Here is a 21,199-nt window from a genome sequence, read left to right as displayed (position 1 = left end):
AGGCTCCCAATCTTCTTAAAATGGGTGTGAGCAACAATGAAAGAAAAATAGATCTCGAGATGGCCAGACTCATGAGTAATCCTAACGCTGCAGGACACTTTTCCCTGTCAGAATGCAGCTAGAAGTATTTATCTAAATTGGGCTTCTTGCTCAGTTTCCACTCAGCCCATTACACGCTGCTTTGAGGTACTATTTTCAAAACATTCCTCTTTGTAAGTGTTAGAAATAATAATTGTGATCATTCCGCTAAATAAAAGGTTTGTTTTAAAAGTGCCTTTTTGAAAACCTTTCACAGGATGTCAAGACCTGCCATTATAAAAAGAAAATGTTAAAAGTAAATTCTAGTGCTCATTTTCTAATCTTAAGATAGATTTGTCCTCACAGTTGAGTAGGGAATTCTAGTTGTGCAACTAAAAACCACTTTTTTTTATAGTTTCTAGTTTAGTTTGTTGCTTGTTAACACAATCAGAGGTAAAGCTACCTCAGGATGAGGCTCTGAACCAGAACTTGGCCAAGACTCAATATATCTGTCTTAAGCATTTCCTAACTTACTGCACCACTTTTCCTTCTTTGGAATTGCTCTGTCCTAACGAACAGAGATGTTTGTTAGTTTGCTGAGATGACAGGAAACAGTCTCCATCCTCCACTCTTTCAGAAAGCCACAATAAAAACCTTGAGCCTCAGGCCACAGTTCTTCGGTGAACTCAAAGAAATTGAGCTTTATTCTAACTTCATTCACCTGAGGTTACACACCAAGGTTTCACAGTTTTAGCAGTCCCCAGCTGAGAGGATCATGCACAATAAACAGCTGTTGTTTCCCAGTTCCTTACACTCCTGCCTTTCCTCTGACTGTGCAACAGGACCTGTACCACCCCCAGGACACCGTGTGGTTTCACAGACAGATTTCAGACCCACTGCACTCTCACACAGGTTATGACAAGTCTGGATCTGAAGATCCTGAACTCTGCTATATGCCATTCCTTAAAAATGTCCTTTAGCACATCAGAAGTTTTCATTTGCTGAAGAAGTCAACTCCACCAATAAACACTACTTTCAAATACACGACACACTGCCGTGCTAGTAAAATCATTGATTCATTTCACTGAAAACTAGAACTCCTGGGTGGCCCCTTGCTCCGGAGAGTTCACTGACCCTGAAACCCTTCTTTGCTGAGGATCAGGAGCTGGAGCCCAGAGCACCTTCACAGCAGTCTCCAACTCCAGCACCCCAACCTCCCATCACTACATCTGCTGGTAGCAGCCACACATGCAAACACACACATTTTGCTCCACAACTTCAAATAAAACTCCAAATAAAGCAACTCTGACCTCAGTCTAAAGATTTCTCTTTATTAGCACAATATTTTCCATTAAATATTCGTAAGTTGTTTGTTCCAAGACAAAACAGAAGCCACAGAAACTTGGTAAACTGCCAGACTATTAATATTTGTACTCCTGGTATCTGGAATTTTCTTAACAGCATTTTATGGTCCTCAATGCTGTCCAGGATTAAAAATAGTATTTAATTAACTCTTATTAACAAAATTACTAAGTTATAATTGAGAGAAATAACACACAGTAGAAGACCAAAGGCAGTAAACCAAGACAGAGCTCAGGTTTGATGTACAAAGTTAAGAAGCACCAAAAAAAGCAGCTTATGGGGGGGAATGAGGGGAAGGTGAAGAAGAGGTACCTGACCTTTTCCTGGGGAAATGCTGCATGATGACACCAAGTAATTCATGGGGACCATCTTCTGGGCTTGAAATTTTAAACAACTTTGCTGAAAGCAGGTTTAGGTTTTCTTCTGCAGAAAAAAGGAAATACAGAGATTTATCCACTTTCATTGCCTCCTGTCTAATCAATTCCTTGCCTCTTACTTGGATGGCACATCCCAACCAACAGCTGGCAGTGCCAGAAACCCTTTTAAAGTAAGTGCAGGGACAAAAACCCCAAACACTTCAGTACATCGATTCACAGATATTTTCAGTTCATTATGAACTCAGAGTATCTGTGGAAATCACACAGTGTCTGATCTGCCATAATGCAGAAAACCTGATCTTCATCTCAACCAAAAAACCTGCTAAATCATTTATAACGTTGGGACAACCAGACTTAAAATTCTGTAACGTGTTTTGAAAGTGGTAACCTAAAAAAAGAGGAAATAAAATTATTCTATTATTTATTAGAGCTGTCCTACCACCACTGCAACAAGTACAGTCCAAGAAACAAGGAACACACACAGCTGCTAATAGCCTACTACATGATCACTGTTTCACTCTAAAACACCCCCAAACCTAGAAAAGCTACAAAAGGAAAAAAAAAAAAAAAATACCAAAAAGCACTATGTAAACCAACCTAAAGACCTTGTTTGGGAGCTGATATTCAAAGCCTGTTCAGTGCAGAACATTCTGTTTCAGTGCAGACAGCCAGTAACACCCATTAGCAAGATCTTAATTTCCCACGTTAGGTAGGAGTGACGTTCTAAAGAAAAAATCATCTTTCAGGCTGCTTTCGCTGAAAACACGTCCCTCCTCCTGGTCTCCATGGGGAGAACGCCTGAGCAGCAGCGAGCTGCTCGGAATACGGCTGCCATCTAGGAGCAGAGCACAGCAAATGCACAGAAACCACAGCAGATTTTGAACGGAGCCCACTCGGGGTCACACATGCTAGCACACAGAGCTGTGAACACTGGAAGCACACATCTTCGGGAGAGAAAAAATATGGAAAAGAAGCGGCAGGAAACAGAACTTGTTAAAAGGTGTTTTACAAACACACAGTTGCCAGTACAATCCTAAAAACTATTTGGTTCACAACAGTTTATCCAGTCGGGCAAGTCAACATGGACAGAGGTGCAGTGGTATTTCACTTTATCTTCTTTTGTTCATTAAAAACCTGCAGCCTAATTCACTCTTTCTGAAAGACTACTTTTCCATGTCAGATTGCAGGCTACAAAAAATGCAGGGAAACAAGCGAAGTCAGCCAGAACCACACTGACAGCCAAAGGCAGAGCCTAAAATCTTACACTGAAACTAGTCACTAAAAACCCTTCACACAAGCGACTTCCTGAAGCCTTACTTACCGTATTTATTCTTGCTTCTCAGAAATGATGCCGTTTCCAAGCAAGTCGGAGCTGTGGTACATAGAATTTTACTCTTTCATCGTTCAGCTGTCACTGGCTTTATCTTAGTTTCAGACTGAGAACAAATACAATTTACAATTATAATCTACAGTGATTTGCCAGTGTTTCACCCATGGATCTTCTCTAACACACAAAAGAGAGTTCTTGAGATCCATCTTGTTGATGCCTGTTTTGTACAAAGCAGACACTTCGCAGTTCAGTTAGTGAGTATGTTCCAAGAAATGTGTCTGGGCACTCCACAGTACCAGGGCTTTTGGAACGGGCCAAAATGTCCTGTCTGTATAGGAAAGATGGCTTGTTTCTGGTCAGTGGGAAAAGAAAGTCAGGTTTCTAGCTTTGCCAGATCCCCTACCAAAGACCCATTCCCTCCTGAGGGTGTTTTCAAGGGCACCTGCTTCCACCACAGCTTTCTCAAATAAACTGGAAGCCATCAGGGGAAGAAGAGTAGCATGAGGGTACATGGGAAAGAAATGTCAGAAGAGACCTGGGGAATACAAGGAGAAGAAATACAGAAGTAGAACTCAACCTCTGTTTCAAGAGAGCCTCCAGCAATGAAGAAAAAAAAAGCCTTGCACGTTTGAGAGGTACCAACATGTTTCAAAAGTACTGATCAGAAAAGGCACCAATCTAAATGTAAAAACTAACTTACAGTTTTGTCACATCCAACAACATTAACTTCGGGCCTGTGACAGTAACCAATTCCATGAGCAGAAAGAGAAAAAAACCTGTAGGAAAGCAGGTGAGAGCACCAGAGAGACCGCCTTGGCAGCTGCCTCCATCCCTTCCTAACACAGCACATCTCATTCCAGCAACAGAAGCAACACCAGCCCGACCATATCCCTAAGTCAGAACTTCCCTTTTGTCACTGGGACTTTTACAACTTACCGTGCAAACATATTCTCTACCCTTAAGATTGACTCATCTGTCCTTACTTCTGCTATCTGTGACACGCTACAGTTCGGGGAAGCACAAGTTTAATGATGCAGAGAAGTCGGTCTTGTATTTGCAACTTCTCATTTACCGGAATAAAGACAAATGTGCTTTAGTGGCTTAAGCATATTCCCACACCATCTCTCATCCAGTGTTACTAAGGATGCAAATTATTCCTTAGGAGTTAAGAAAAAAGAAACACTCTCCATGCTTCCTGCTTTTACTCACAGTTTGCATTTCATCAGTGCCTTGTGGCTTAACTTGAAGCTATAACAGCTCCTTCAGTTAATCAGTAACTAATAAACAGCCAGGATTTGATAGTCCAGCTTTATTAATAAACATCTCGGCTTCGACCCAGAGCTCAGTTCTGTACTGAACCTCATTAGGCAATTCTCATTACTCAATGTGATACTGAAAAGCACCAGTAATACTGAAGAAAAAGACATTTAGTTGCATTCCCCTTCCTGCAATAGAGCAGATGAAAGGTGACTAAATCCCAGTGTGTCAGATTTTATGAATGTAATTATCTCCTACACCTCCTCCCTCAGGATTTTACACAGCTTGAGGCTTTGGAGGTTTTTTTCGGTAAAATAAAGCCCCCGTACAGTTACTAAAGGAAGAGTTTTGGCTGAAATTGCACGGCAGCACTTTAAGAAAGACTACTTTGTTGAATGTCTTCCCCAGAACTGTTTCTATCAAAGCAGTTCATTGTTGCACACTCAGGTAGACTTTGCTTTGGTGTTTACAGTCAGCAATCCAAACACAATACCAATTAAGAATTATGTTTTTCAAAGACAGACAAAAAAAGCTATGGGGAGTAAAAGGAACCACCACATGCTCGTGTTTGGAGATACTGGCCACAGGATGCCAAGTGCAAATCTGCATTTCTGAGGTCTCCTTCTCCCCCTCTCCAGTAAATAATGGGCCAAGAGAGAGTACGGGACAAAAACTTACCAGCTGGACAAGGCAGGCACTCAGCAAATAAATGTTCAAAACAAGTGCTTGGCTCTCAAACATCAGGAGTCTGACCCCCAAGGTATATGATTTTTAAAAAACTCTATGGAGCAAGAATTTTATTTTCTAGAGATAATTCATAAAAAATAAGAAGTTGTCTAACAAAATAATCATCCCATATTAAACCATTTTAATTTTCTTCCTACCAGAATTATATCAGACCGATTAAAAACTGTAAAACTGAAGTCGTATCTAGGATGAATACCAGATTTATCAGAGGATTAAAACCAACACACCCTGAGTATCACAAATGTATTTGATTCTCATTCAATAAAATATTGGAATATCAATTTATTAAAAAGTTACGTGAACTGTACATACATAAACTGCAATATAGCTGAAAAATCTGAAATATATAATTTTAAAGGAAAATCATTTATTTCTGAAAATATTTAAAATATTGCATTTCTGGCAGCAAATTCAAAAGAAGTGCTCTGGAATGGGTGCAGTCTCTCTGTGCATTTGTCTAGCATTTGTCTTCAAGGTGTGAAACATTATCTGCTTTCTGATTTTTCACAGCACAATCTTGTGGCCACTTTCTTTCTGACTTGTAGAGACAGAATTCGATTTCCAAGAACAGGAGAAGAATTTTCACAGGAAATGCTACGGTCCTTGTTGGTGCAGAACAACACACTTTCCGAGAGTCCATGGCACCTTGGAAGTCTGCTAGCCATCCTGCATAAAACTGCATCAGATTGTGCTCACAAGTTACAGAATAAGTCTTTGATTGATAATTTTTCTGTTTATTTCCGCCAAGGCCACTGAAAATACGAAGGCCTTTTCATCTGAAAGGTTAGCATACATGTCAACTTCTTTTTCTTGTTTCTCTGTAGAAAAAAAAAAAGTCACTATTAGAAGATTTCTCCATTATTCACAGTTAATGCAAGTCACACAGAAATTAGTAACTTATCTGAAGCAGTGGAATTGAAGTTAGACAATCAACTCCTATGCACAGAGGGAGTGAGAAAGAGGAGGAAGTAATAGAGGCACACAAAGGTGCTGGAAGAGCCCACAGAATGAGTCAGCCAAAAGCATGACTGAATTTTTCTTCTTTAAAGAAGAAGGAAGAATGAGTCGTTAACATAAAGATAAACAAGTATTCAAGTGTTCCTTCAGGTTTTTTTTGGTTTTAGTGGTTTGAGTTTTTTCTTTTACATAACCACGTCCCATCCAAGAAAACAAAGTTATTTTACAATATCCTCACTAAACACAAGATCTGCCCTCTTACTTTACAGCTACATGAAAGAAACCCAAGAGTTTACTGACAGTGTCAAAGGCCAAAGAGCAGATACTTGGATGAAGTCAGGCTCCAAATTTATCATCATGCACACTTCTGGACTTTCTACACTGCAGACTTTCCATCTTATCCCAGCTGTAGAACAATGCTAACACCTCACTGAGCCAGTAAAAGCCCCTGAGTTCCCTGTGCTGATGTTGGCTTGCTTCAATGCCACAGACACACAATAGGAAACTATCAAAAAGTTTCCATACTCCAGTGCTCAAATAAACTATGTTACACTACAAAAACTCATAAAATAATACAATTTGAGAAATACCACTTTCATAAATACCACCTCCTCCAGATCATGACCAGTCCTATCCCAGTGTATTCACAGGTAGCTGACACATATTTTTAAGAAAATAAAGCCAACAAAGGAACAGTTTTGTCAGCAAAAGTCCATGCTTGTAGACAGAAGGAAGAGAGAAATACATTCAGAGCTTTCAGCCGTACAACTCCATCTCTGATCCAGGTTCCACAGTGGTCTGGACTCATCTACAATCACAACACAAAGCTCACCTGAGACCCCTCTGTCTCACTAACACACAGTCACACACATCCACACTCTGGCAACTGCTCCACCAAGACACCTAAACTAGCACGGGAAAGCCAAAGAAAAGGCAGCACTGGAAAATAACAGAAAGAACGATCAGGAGAAAAGATCCCAGTATCTCCGATCTCCACCCACCCACAGGGTTACCCTTCAATGGGTTCTCATCCATAACAATGGGCTCAGATTTGGCACCACGTTTGTGTTATTACAGCTCTGGAGAGAACTCCAGCAGACTGCCTTCCATGTGAAATCAAGTGCTTGTGCTCCACAACTAAGTGGGAGAAGCTCCCAAACCCCCTATCACCGTGTTCTCACGTAATACTGACACAGAAACAGCAGAAACCAGCTTTTTATTGACTTCCTGGCTAAGCAAGGCAATATCCTCTAGTGTATTGAGTTTGAAAGTGACTTTAGCTGCCAGTCCTACCCTGCAGTTTAAGACAAATCAGCTTCTGTATGTACACTCTGCTCCACTTCCTCCCTCTCACCACTGAAAAATTAACAATGCTGGGAGTTGTTCTGAGCACAGACACTACACACACTGGCTATTCCACATTAATCTTTCCCATTTTCATATCTAAGCTCCACCCCTTGTTTCATACTTCCTGATCCAAACGAATCCAGCCACAACTTGAACATATCAGCACCCAGCAAAATTAAAAATACTCCCCCTGCACCACACCCTGGTTGCTGTTAACACACTGTGGACTTCTTAGTTTCCCTTCCTCCCTGTCCTCCCAGATCAGCCTTATTCTGAGACTTCAGCTCACTGAAATCTTGATATCAAAGAGTATGAGGGATTAACACAGGTGTGCAAGCTTCATGCACTCTCAGGACGACTGTAGTTCTCGTCAGTAACAACTGAGGAGCTCACACCTGCATGACATTTTATCATACACTAATCCCAGGATACCACAGCTTCCACAGGCACTCTGAAAACTTTCCACTTCAGTCTTATCTCAGTGCAGTTCTGACTCATTCCTCTATTATGAGCAAAAGAAAAATAGTATTGTGTTTCTACGAGACAGTACAACATTAAAAACTAGAGGGGTTTGCTACACAACTAAGAGGCTATCTAGGCAAAAATAGTTTTTCTGAGTTGTGACTCTTGCATCCCCAGATCTCCTGCAACCCTCTTATACTGCAGCCCTTAAGACAGTGATTATGTATAAATCACATATGGACCTCCCCCTTCACAGATTTGGTATGGATTCATTTATCAATATAGCAAGTTACTTCAAATATGCACACTGGGCAAGCAAATGTGTGAGTAACGCAGCTTGAAATTACTGAAAAAAGAAAACTTGCATCAAGAAGATGTAGTCAGCTTGAGTTTTATCAACATACTGAAATGTATGTATATACCTTTACAAAGGTTTGGCTTGCTAAGTAACAAGTCTGCTTTAGCCAGTCTACTACTCTTACTGAGACTTACTTGCTGGTAACCTCTTTCAGAATAACCAATACCACTTCCTCCAGTATGTAAGTGGTTTTGTTTGCTTTAATGCAATCAGGGTTATACCCAGATAACAAGGCAACCTGGGAGCCGGTCTAGATGTGTCACAGTCTCACACAGTAAAACAAAGAACACACCTCCACAACTAAATCTGAGTCTAATTATTATGGAGTGCTTGTATTTTCAAAATACATTGTAGTACATCTGACAAAGAAATTAAATTACGATTTTGACAAGCCAAGGCTGCAGGGACAAGTTCCTGTTTTCCAGGGTCATCACATGGCTCTGAAATATGTGACAGGATAATTTTCTGGGTCCCAGTACTGCCATATCCCCTCAATCTACATCTGCTTCCTCTGCCCTCCCCCTCTATTCCCTCTTGCTCAACCTGTAGGAAAAAAATAGCTTGTTTTAAAAAGCCTTTTTGCTTATTCTATTCTTCCTAATTGCTGCAGATCTTTGCTCTAATGTGAGCCAGTCACGAAGGACACAAAAGAACCAGTCAAAGGCACAGACATAACTGGGAACAAGCACACTGTGTATGGAATTGCGTGACAAGCAAGGAAGCAAAGCTACAGATGTCATCGGGGCCTTTAGGAAGGAAATTTTCACAGCTGGCTGGTGTTCAAATGTACAGATAATCTGTTCTTCCATGTTAATACAACTGAGGTATGATTTCCTGCATTTTTCCATCTACAAATGCATTAGGAATCAAATATTAAACACCCCATACAAGCAGTGGCTTCTTTTCAAGTCTTTGGGGCAAAAGCACAACCTCTAGCAGCAAGCAACACCAAATATCCTCAAAATATCCTCAAGACATACAACAGGCAAGGAAATAAGAAACAGACATCTTGCACTCCAGAGCAGACTTTCAACACACAGAGACTGCTACAAGGACTAGCAACCACTCACACAAAAACCACCTTAACTGTGGTAGAATTACAGTTACTTAATATACACAAACAACACTATCAAGCAGCAGATGTGGTAAAGGAAAATATTTCTAAAATTCCCGCTAATTACTCCACACATAGTAGTTTCAACTTTGAAAGCAACTTGAAAAGGGAGAGGTCAATGTTAACTTGTTTTAGTAATTACTTACAAAAGGATCAGTTCCCAGCTGAATTTATTTCTATAACCATGACAGCCTTATATATGCTTTTTTTTTAATCTGCCTGATAATCTTCACAGTGGTCTACACACACTACAGTCTGACATAACCAGAAGTAAGAAAATATTCTAAGCCTACTTAACTCCTGAACAATAAGATAAGCTGCACTGGGGTAAAAAGACGATGACAAACAGGTGTGAGCCAAATCCCTGCACAAGAGGCTGAGGAAGAAACAGCCATCACAAGATCAAGGAAAAGGGATGGTAAAAACAGCACAACAAGATCAAGGCAATCTTTATCAAGATTCAACTTGAAGAAAACACCAAGAGAAGGCACTCCATGCACACTCCTACGCAAAGATCCCACTATATCCAGATCTCTAGTCTTCCACCTCAAAGCACTGCAGTATTGTCACACTTCAGTTTGCAGCAAGAGGTTAGAAACTTTCAGCCTGGTTTTGTGTAGGAAACCATGCTCTCTAAATATCCCTCCTGCTGTCAAATTCTTGCTTTTTGGAAACTATAAAACATATCTTAAGAAAATGGATCTCTTCCTTTGGTTGCTTTCCTCTTTGTCAGGGACAGAAAAGAAGATTCACTTTTATAGGGCAACGTAAGCAGCTTGCTGGAATTTTAAAACCAGGGCTGTTTGTGAACTAGATTGGCAGTTAAATGCCTAGAAAGGATCCTAAAGCTACCAGACAAAGTCCAGCTTGGGTCAGTAACAAACAGGGAAGCTACACACATCAATAAGTCATATGCAATAGTGAAGAGATTAGATACTACAAAGTGCATTTCTATTATAGTGAAACAATCGCCATCTGGAAAATATACACAAATGAAATTCCACCTCCTCTTCCCACACTGAAAGCACTAAAAAAACCCCAACAGATCCAAATTTATACTTGGTTTTTGCATGAAAGAAACATTAAGAAACAGATTTATATCAAACAGCAGAGATATAAAATTGGTTTTGAGAAGTCAGAAATTAAAGGAATTCTCAACATGGATTAACACTTTTTTTTTTTTTTGTAAGGTGGAAAGGGAGAAATAATTGCATGTCTGAGTCATGCCACATGATATACTCCAAGACTTCAGGAGTTTTAGGAACAATATCTGCTGAATATCTCTATGAAGTCTTGTTACTGCCCTTTTATCTGCCTTCCAACCTTCTGAAGCCCTTGCTAAGTTTTGGATTCATAATTCAGGCCAAAAAATACTATCTCCAAAAACACAGCAGCAAATGCAGTGTCAGCAGGCTCTTAAAACAAGAGGAGCCCTAAGTGACAGTTACATTCTTGAGGGGTTCTAGAATTACTCTAGCTATGTAACAGCCTCTTTACTGTGTAATGATTAAAAACAGCAGGGCACCAAGGAACCTTAACAAGCCAGGAGGCATTCTTTCCTCCAGAAACACAGGACCAAAATACATGTCATAGCAGTGTTTCAAGATGCCCTTTTTACTTTGGCCCTTCAAGAAGCTTTTTAAGTAATCCAGTCATCCTAATCCCCTCTCTGACAACAGACATCATTATATGGCTTGTCCTTGTGATACATAACAGCAGCACCTCAACAACAACCCAACAAGACCCCAAAAGGAAACAAAAAACCCCTACTTAACACTTCAGTCCAAAGGCTTCCAACGTACGTGTTGAAACTTGATACAGTGGCTAAAAATACAGATTTAGATCTTTGCAGTTAGTTTCATCAGACACTGAAACATAAAACCAGAGGTCTCTACATATGCAAATCAGTCCCTTCCCCACATTAAGGTATCAGGTACTGGCTGAACTAGTTTAGTTAAATGGTTTGCATAGTATAAAGGTTTACTGATTAAAAAAGATACAAATAGAAAATCCAACAAACAGATTTCTCCAGCTCTCATACCTCTTTCTTCCTCGTGCTTTTTCGCTGAGGCACTCTTAGGTCTTCCTCTTCCTCGTCTGCTATGATCTGAATGGCTGTTAGACCTGGATCTTTTTCGGTTTTCTAAGTCTTTATTTACTGCAGAATTTATCTTCTCTCGCTTAACTCTCTCTGTCCGCCTCCTTTTGGCCTCACTCTTGTTTTCTGTGCAAATGAACAGAAATGGCATGATCCAGGGTTGTTTTCACCTTTGTTCTTAATTTACTCTTAATGCTGACCCCACGCTGTCGACCTTTTCCTTTAAAGTGGTCAGATGCCTATTCCTCTACAGAACAATTGCATCTGCACAATATTCATGCAGAAATTAAGGTGCCAGACCCAGAAGGATGGCACTCACTTCTTCATTCCGAGGATCAACCCTTTAATTACTTCAAAAGCATTTTGCAGCATGAGGTGTTTGCTGGTACACAACAAGCTGCTTCCCAAATAAGATGGGGACACAAAGTGCCACATCACAGCCTTTAAGACACCCCATTGTATCTGTTCCACCAGCAAGAGTTTATCATACAGCAAACACCCCAGCACTTGGGCTTCTTATGATGCCAACAATGAAATCATTGCTGCTGCTCAGACAAATCAAGTGCTGAGTCAATGGTGCTGCCAGTAAATGCCACAAAACACAGTGTACATGTCCCATCACATCCAACCTGGGACAAGGCCTCCTCATGCCCTCTGCTGAACAGGTCTACTGTTTTCCTAAAGACCACAGTCACTAAAAGAAAGGAGTATTTACACGAGTTTTAGCTGGAAGTATGAATTAATGAGCTTGGGTACCAAATATAGAACAGTCACCACGGCACACTCATGCATTAGCTGCACATTTGTAAGGCTGCAGCACTACCCTACAGTAGCTGTACTGCTGAAACTACTGAACACCATTTTCTAAAAGACATTGTGGCCACTTTAGGAGCACAATATAGACATACACAGTCTCCTACTGTATCTCTCTGGGGAACTGATTTCCTTTGGCTGCAGCAGTCCCATTAATCTGTACAGACACAGGGTACAAGCTGGACAGCAGGGTCCAGTCACTAACACTCATACAGAACCTCTATTTCACACTGTCACAGCCAGGGTGAGGCAGCAGGGGAACCTCTTCAGAGCCACAGGCACCAACAGCCAGCTGCCCAGGACCATGTCCATAAGGCTTTTGAGTACCTCCAAAGATGGAGACTCCACAACCTCTTGGACAACCTTTTCCAGTGTTTGGTCACACTCCCAGCAGAAAGCACTTTCCAGAGCTGCTTTCCAGCAGGATGGCCCCAGCATATATTCATTTTGCCTCCCCTGGTGCATTTCCTCTGGACAAAGCTGAATTATACAAACAGATTATGGTCTTCAGCTTCATTTGGTAACCACTTTATCAAAAAAGCGAGAAGAGGAAAGAAAATTGACCAACACTTCCTATCTACCACAGACATTTCTTAACCTCCTCCACCTTGAAATTTCAGTTGTCAGCATAATGTCACTTAATTCCTACAAGTGGCAATCAACAGCTATTCTTCAAAACACTGATACAAAACATCAAACAGCTGACTTCCATTTTGTAGGTCTGGTAGATCATTTCAAAAAGTAGATATTATAGACCAGATATTTGTTGGGTTTCTGTCAGGACTTTTTGGTGTTTATATACATATATATATATACACACATATATATATACACACACACACACATATATATATCATCCCTGTCAAGCTCTTTTTCTGACTAATTCCTACTAGCAGAGAAAGTTATATAAATGAACACAAGGAGAATGCTACTCATGCCAGAAAGCACATTCAACTGACTTCTTACTGTGTCTATCAACAAAAGACACACAAGCTAGGCACAAAAAAAAGCACTATTTAATTCAATAGGTAGTGAGAAGCAAGATCCACCAAGTTTTAGATTAAACATTATGACAATTTTTTTTTTATTTTCAGAACACCCAGCTTCAATCAACATGTGCTCTGAAATCAGATCCTTTTGGGACATCTACATATTTCGCTTCAAAACAGGATTAGCACAAAGCATTCTGTAAGGGGTTATTTTGCACAGTGATCAATGTGTGCAGCTAGAACACATACAGAATAAATGCCAACAACACGAGTACAAAGGAAAACTGAAAACACAAACTTCCCTCCTCTCCCCAAAATTCAAGAAAAATTAACATATTCGAAATCTACCATGTACAAATTCAAGGGAAAGTGAACTTACAACAGTCAGAGAAGTAAAACTCTATTTTTTGTCTCCAGGAAATAAGGGGAAAGAACTGTTGCTCCCTTCCCCCCCTCTGTAAGCATTACCTGTGATGGGTGGTGATCTCTCAGCACGTTTAGCATGCAAGAGTTTTCGACTGATAAATATGTAGCCACAGGGACATGATTTACATGCAACAGGAACCTGGGAAAACAAAAGACAAGTTTTTCAGATAACTTAAAATTGTGACAAAACTCCTGTCCCATGAAGAAGAAAACACACTCAGTAACTCACATTGCGTCCTCAGAGATAACTCTCCAAACTCAGTCTGTACTGCAAACTACGGCCTGTCCTGTTACTGTATTTAAACATAATAAAAAGAGATTCTGTCCTAAATCACTCACCAAGCCTTTTCTTTATGCAGTTGTTAAAAATCAGGCTTGAAATGTACAGCTGTTGTGATTGCTTTGCACTACTTTTCCCCAGACTGACAGGAAGGGGGTGGGGGAAAGTAGAGAGCATTAAAGGAAGGCTGAATAAAAATAGAATTATAATTTCTCTTCAGAGCTCTCAAATATCAGCAGCCAAATCAGTCAAACATTCCCAGCTTTGCTTCCTCTACTTGTAAAAAAAAAATAAAAATTATGAGTTAAAACGGTCAGTACATTGTGAACACATTCACTTTCAGCAGCATTTGAAAGCAGCTCCTTTAGAGAGGAGCAGCTTTAGAGGCACAATAGAGCCTGAAGCAAAACAGATGCATTTGTAGCACACTCTGCTCCAGCGCTGCAGACAAGGCCGGGTGGGTACAGAAGGACCTCGTTAATTCAAAATGCAAATAACCCAGCCCAGCCAGGCAAAGAACTGACTGCAGGCCCAGGAGCTTGAGAGAATACAGTGCCTCCGATCAGCTAAGCAGACAGCAGCACTATGCTACCCCAGAAAATAACAAATGTCAAACAAGAAATGGAACATTTTATATGAAAAATAACAAAAATCCACTCAGAGCAATTTAAAAAAAAAAAAAAAAGCAACACTGATAATGACACAAAATTCATTTCCTCAGTTTTGAAATCTTTTAGAGCAGTAAGGAATACACCATGTTGCTTTGATTAGGTTTCAGACAGAAAACACAAATCAAAGCAAGTTTAGGCAGAGATCTGGAAGAGTTTAAATAGCACAGATTAAAGTGGAGTCATGCTGAAGCATGATAGTGGGGGGGAAAAGGCAGGAGGTAAATTCTCAAACGTAATTCTTTAAGACAGGTCGCTACAAGTTTGCCAATGTCCACTGAAACAAACAGGAGCACAGAACCACAACTGCCTCCCCAATTTAACCAGACATGAAGAAGAACCAAGCTCCAAACTTCCACTGACTCAAAAAACCCTGCCAAATTAGTATGTGAATTTGTAAAGGGGAACTGAACTGCTACTCAGAATAAACAAATTATTTTGCTTTCCGCAGCACATCCGAACTCCTGCACTTTACCCTACAAAAAGCTTATAGGATAGACTTTTGGACACAGGTTTTGCAGAACTAGAGATTTTAACTCCCTTTATGGAAACACTGACAGAAAAATGAGTCCAACAGAGGTTTACTGAACTTTAAAGGTCAGAATTTAGCAGACTTGTGTGCACGTTTGTCTCCTTGTTCATGTGTCAGTGTAACAGTACTAAAGCCCCACTATCTCAGATAATTTGTGTGTGTTCTTAAGGAGATAGAGAGTTCCAGCAAAATCCATACCCGAACACTTGGGTCTCTCCAATAATTACCTTTCCAGGCTTGGCCTAAACAAAAAGGAAAAAAAACCAAAAAGCAAAGCCACCCAAGGGGATTGGAACAGAGTCAGTATTTTTCAACGAACTCAACTGTATTTAACAGAACAATGCTGTTCTCGTGTTACAGGTTTAGCACCATTTGAGGGTGGGGGGCCTGGGGGAAGGGGTTTATCACTGAAACCTATCAGTTATCCTTTGAAGACCCAAACTGATAACATCCTGCAACATAATTAATGCAACAGAGTCCTAAACACTTTTTCACACTGTTTTAGCATTTTCCTGGAAAATGGAAATTTTCTCTTACAAGATATTTTACCTGATGATAAATTAAGAAGTCATAATTATTTCCTCAGATTGACTGCAAGTACTTCAGGCTCCCTAGTTTAATAAAGCTGTGATTGTGAAAATACTGAAATATGATATATTATCTAAATTACAACAGAAAAATGTTTTGAAGTCTAAGAAGTGTTACTCAATATTTCACTCCAATAATTGTGGCTGTCTAAATATTTCCATGCATGCCACTTCTACTGAAAAAATCAGAAACAAATGCGAAGCCCTTGCTCATGGAAGAATTTAAGAAACACCAGCAGACAACACAGTCAGTTAAGAATTATATGAGAGTTTCCTGCACTGTAGTCCTTAGCTCCTTGCTCCCTCTCAAATATTTGGCAGTGGAAAACAAGGTCCTATGAGCAATGTGTGCAAGGGCAGGACATATAAGCACATGAAATCCATGTAAGCCACAGAAGAGTTGCTAACAGAAAATCTACACTGACGAAAACTAAAACACATTATAGGCATATAAGTGCAGAACAAAGTGACAGTTCTCACGTCAGCTTAAAAAGCCTACATTTGCTTACTTATTGTTGGTAGTTTGACACCCATTGCATTTATTTAAAAAACCCAAAATAAACAAAAAACACCACTCTCATATATGACTTCTCCCTCGTTTTCGTTTCTCCTTTCACCAACTGAATAACCAGAACTTGGCACACGATTTCCTTCTCAGAAATAGTATTTCAGTGACGTGCTTAACGTGCATTTGCAGCGGTTGATCTGTTGGTTAAAACATGAAACGACGCCCACACACAGCTCAGCACTCCCAGCTGTGCCAGGATGAGTAGGAATACTGTAAAAACTATGCAAGTCAGAACAAAAAAAGTGATTTTTTTTTTTAACTATGCAAGTAGAGAAAAAAATTATAAGGCGCCTTTTTTTTTTTTTTTTTTTTTTTTTTTAAGTATGGCTAAACCAGTGACTAGGGGTGACTTTCCAGGGTCACACAAGAGCGCCGACGTTCCCAGCACTGCATGTGACAGGCGCTGCCCCTCGGCCGAGCCCCACGGCCGCCGCTGCAGCGCCGGGCCATTGTTCGGGGCTCCGCTGGAACGAACCCGCCTGCTTCTAATACTCACATCATCGCCAGTAAACGGAGACAAGCTCCTGACACGGCGGCGGTGCACAGCAGCTGTGTGAGTGCGAGCAGCTCCATTTTGTGCACACACGGAACCCGCAGCGGGACACGAACAGCTTCGGGCGCTTCGGGCAGCAACTGCACCAAAGGTCTCCATTTCGCCGCTTCCGAACCCCCCCAGGAGAAAACACCACCTCTGAGCCCTCTCCCGCGCAGCCCTGGGCACATCAGTCACCCAAAGGGCAAGCCGCATGATATAAATCACCCGGTCTATTGTATTTTTAACAGATCCCACGGTTACTAAACAACACCAGCACATAAACAAGAGGTGCTGCAGTCGCGCAGAAACCCCTCAGCACAATACAACTACTCCACTACCCTGCCAGAGGGACGCGGTGTTCAACCCGCACTGCACGCAGACGCTACAAAGGCTACAACCATTCAGTTCACACAAACACCGGCTGGCAGCCGCACGGAGCCGGCCTGCCCGCTCCGCCCTCCGCAGCCCAGCGCCCCTCCGGCAGCCGCTCACCTGCTGGTCGCACTCGGGGCAGGACTTGGTGGCCATCTTCACTTTCTTGGCCCGACTGGAGGACATGCTCGCTGCTGCCGTGGCTGGGCTGACACGGCCGCGGCCGGAGCGCCCGCCCCGGGAGGAGCCGGCGGGAGGAGCGGGAGGAAGGAGGTGGAGAGAGGAACGGGAGGAGGTGGCGGGAGGAGCGGGAGGAAGGAGGTGGAGAGAGGAACGGGAGGAGGTGGCGGGAGGAGCGGGGGGAAGGAGGTGGCCTGAGGAGGAGGTGGAGAGAGGAGCGGGAGGAGGAGGCGGTGAGGGGAGCCCCGCGCGACCCCGACAGAGGACAAGCCCCGCCCACCCCCGAGCGCGCGAGCGGCCGGCCCCGCCCGCGCCGCCGGATTGGCTGCGCGCGGGCTGCGCTCGGAGCCCCCTGGCGGCCGCGCTGGGAACGGCCCCGGGGCTGGGATAGCGGGAATGCTGAGGGGAGCGGGAATGCTGAGGGGAGGGGGAGCGGTGAAGGGAGCGGGAATGCTGAGGGGAGGGGGAGCGGGAATGCTGAGGGGAGGGGGAGCGGTGAAGGGAGCGGGAATGCTGAGGGGAGGGGGAGCGGGAATGCTGAGGGGAGGGGGAGCGGTGAAGGGAGCGGGAATGCTGAGGGGAGCGGGAATGCTGAGGGGAGGGGGAGCGTTCCCGCTCAATGCTGAGGGGAGGGGGAGCGGTGAAGGGAGCGGGAATGCTGAGGGGAGGGGGAGCGGTGAAGGGAGCGGGAATGCTGAGGGGAGGGGAGCGGGAATGCTGAGGGGAGCGGGAATGCTGAGGGGAGGGGGAGCGGTGGGGGGGCCGGGAATGGGGGAGCCTGACTGAAATGTTCCTGCCGTCAGGAAGCGCCAAACACCATTCCTCTGGTCTCCATCTCAATTCAGAAAAAGACGAGACCGCAGCGCAGGGGGATGTGTGTTGCCTGCTGCACTGATGCCTTTGGGAGCCTGGCGGTCCAAGAGCAGTTTGCCTGGCCCTGCCTCTTAGTGGGGTTACGCTCACAAGTGAGATGATTTCGAGTACAATGTCCTCAGACAACAGTGTGCTACTGCCAGACCACTATCAGGACCAGAACCAGAGCAACAGGAACAGCTATCTCAGCAGAGCCTGAATTTCTGACTCATAAATTGCATTTATGTCCTAGCGAGTATCCTCTGGATTGTCACGCCAGCCCTCTCCACCCTTACCAATATAGTATGATGAATAAAGAATCAAACATTGTTTACAGTGTCCTCTCCCGTGCCAGTACAACCTGTTGATTTTTTTTCCTTCCTCTTCCACGAGTCTCTGCCTTGAGCCCGTTTCCTACTGAGGGCCTGAGAAGGTCCCGCTCTGTCCTTGTCACTGCTGGGCTGCCCATGTGAGGTGAGGTGAGGTGGTTTCTGGCTGTGTACACAGTTACTAAACTGGCTCATTTGCCCTTTTCCTTTCCTCCTCAGTATTTAAGTTATGACTCAGAGGGTGGATTTGTTTCCCTGTTCTCTCTGCATATTTTTTTTCCAGCCTGTACCAGTCCTTTGGCACAGGTGTTTCTCCAGAGATACACAAAGACAAGACAGGTTTATTTTCCATATAAACTGTGACTGCTGCCAAAATGCAAGTGTATTCTATGCAGGCACGACATCCAGATTTCATTCCTGAATCCAGAACAAATCCATGCAACCACGACCTTGAGCTTGCATCTGGATTTTTAATTTTTTCCTTAATTGATAAGGTCCAAACAATAGCAAAACATAGAAAGGTATTTGAGGAAGATTTATAACAGCAGGGGGCTCTGCTGAGTACAGTAACAGTATCTAGTAAATAATGAATATACAAGAGAGCTCACAGAGATCTATGACAACACCCTGCTTTTCTTTATAAAGTAAATAAAGTAGTCAGGGACAGCTGTTCAACTACTCCATAAAAACAAAAATGTTTTCCTTATTGAATGCAAACAAAATAGTCCCTAGCTAGAATTTTTTTCTTTTTTTTTTTTTTTTAATCAGACATGTATTTTTAATGTTATTCTAATTTTTTAACACCTTAGTTTTGAGTTCTGAAGTCCGAGTCTATTTCTTTTACATAATTTAGGTTTAATCCAGCACTGAGATAAAAACAACAAACACCATTTTAAGGGTACAGGCGCTTTCTCTCTTAACAGTCAAGATACTTTGCAAGACCAAGCCTCACTTAAAATATGTTTTACATCAATTTAAAATAGAAAATAAGAAAATTATGCACTTTCTCTATCTTATGAAAAGCTACACGTGACTTTTTAAATGTCTGATGGCTTTTCTTTGCTGTAGTCACCAGAGACTCCGCCTGAGCTGAATGGCCTGAGGTGTTTCCACGGCCTGACACATCAACTGCCTGAGCATGGCAGTATTTTGGTGTGCAACTATAATTTTACAAGGAAACAAAAATTCCAAAGTAGGAACAATTCACACATCTAATCCACCTTAGAGTGGGAGAGAGAAGCACTCGATGTATTTCTGCTCAGCACTCCAGGCAATTTGGAAGCATCCTACGCTCCTGCAGTGTCCCTTGGGAGAGATGACAGCCTTGGGCTCTGTCAGTCCCAATGTGCTGATGAAACACAGCAAATTGAGAAATTAAATTCCTAAAGTGCTGTGCAACCTTGTGTCAAAAAGGTTATAAAACACATCCTGGTTAAGTAACAACTTCCTAATAAGTCAGCTATAGTCAGCAGGGGTATTATTCTTTCCACGGCCAAAGTACTACCTAGAGAATTCTTAAGTTTTATCTAAAATACAAGATTAGGATGCCTGAGAGCAAAATTACAAATACTAGGAAGAGCTAGATGATAATATTTGCAATGTTACCATGAAGGAATTGAAGTTATGTGACAGTATTCAACGGGCAAGAAGAAAGTACTGTATAAAAAATACACTGATTATGCAGACAAGCTTCAATCCTATTTTATTATTCTGATTTTGGTAATTTTGATAAAAATAGTAATTTGTACTACTTAATAATGTTACTGTGCTCTCACCAGTAGATTTCCAGGCAGCTGTAATCTGAGCCCCCTCTGAGTCCTTTCACAGGGAATCAAAGTCGTGCCTAACAAGTCCTTTGAGATCCCATTGCTCTGAACTTGGGCAAGACCAACATTTAAGCAGCACAGATGTTGGCTTTGTTCTCCAAGTACAGCTAAATATTGAGTGCTTCCCAATTACAAAGCATTGTCTAATTCACAGTGTTGTTAAGCATCGATGCCTCTCGGTTTCAGGAAGCCCAGGCTCAGGCTGGATCCTGCCTCCAGCTCAGCTGAGCACATTGAAGCTTGCCTGAGAAAAAAAGGCCACAGCCTCAGATATTAAAAAGAAGCTTTTCTTCAAATATCAATAATTTAAACTACTTGATAGCAGGAACACCTACTGTTCTCTAAAAAAAGAAAAGGCTTCCAAAATTTTATCCTCACATATCAGGCCTTTTTTGTGGGAAACTTTTTTAAAATCCACAGGTGTTCAGAACAGTTTGGTTTCTACCAATTGATATAATTTCACCAAAAGCTTACATTATTTTCATAGAGCGTCTTTTCAATTAGTTCTTATGAAGAGAATGCAATAGATTACTTTACACATTCCATCTGAGTTTGGGGTTTGGGCAGGAGGATGGGCTTTTTTTTTTTTTTTTTTTTTTTTTTTTTTCTTTCTTTCTTTCTTTCTTTCTTTCTCATGAGATAATGAAAGTTGTTAAACATTAAGATATGGAGTCACGTAACTGGTACTTTTGCAGTGGACTGCATTGAGCTTTGCAACAAATCTTAAAGTGTTATGTTCAGTTTGAGGAACACCAGAAACAGTAATTTCTCTGAAGATGGTCCTTATATTCTGAACTGCTACCATGAGCGGTAGT

The 21,199-nt window shown here is 42.0% G+C and overlaps 1 protein-coding gene across 1 annotated transcript; it reads right to left on the bottom strand.

Annotated features, from left to right (window-relative positions):
* Nucleotides 1–5,358: 5,358 nt before the first annotated feature.
* Nucleotides 5,359–17,620, bottom strand: C11H16orf87 (chromosome 11 C16orf87 homolog). The gene is made up of 4 exons (XM_040075619.2): nt 17,318–17,620; nt 13,698–13,794; nt 11,371–11,553; nt 5,359–5,909 (listed from the first exon to the last, which is right to left on the bottom strand). The coding sequence occupies exons 1-4, from the start codon at nt 17,381–17,383 to the stop codon at nt 5,791–5,793; spliced, it is 465 nt and encodes a 154-aa protein (XP_039931553.1). The 5' UTR covers nt 17,384–17,620; the 3' UTR covers nt 5,359–5,790.
* Between the last annotated feature and the right edge of the window lie 3,579 nt (nt 17,621–21,199).

Source organism: Hirundo rustica, chromosome 11 (genome assembly GCF_015227805.2).
Source record: "Hirundo rustica isolate bHirRus1 chromosome 11, bHirRus1.pri.v3, whole genome shotgun sequence".
In the NCBI taxonomy this organism is placed as follows: Eukaryota; Metazoa; Chordata; class Aves; order Passeriformes; family Hirundinidae; genus Hirundo; species Hirundo rustica.
This window is presented reverse-complemented; position numbering and strand designations above follow the sequence as displayed.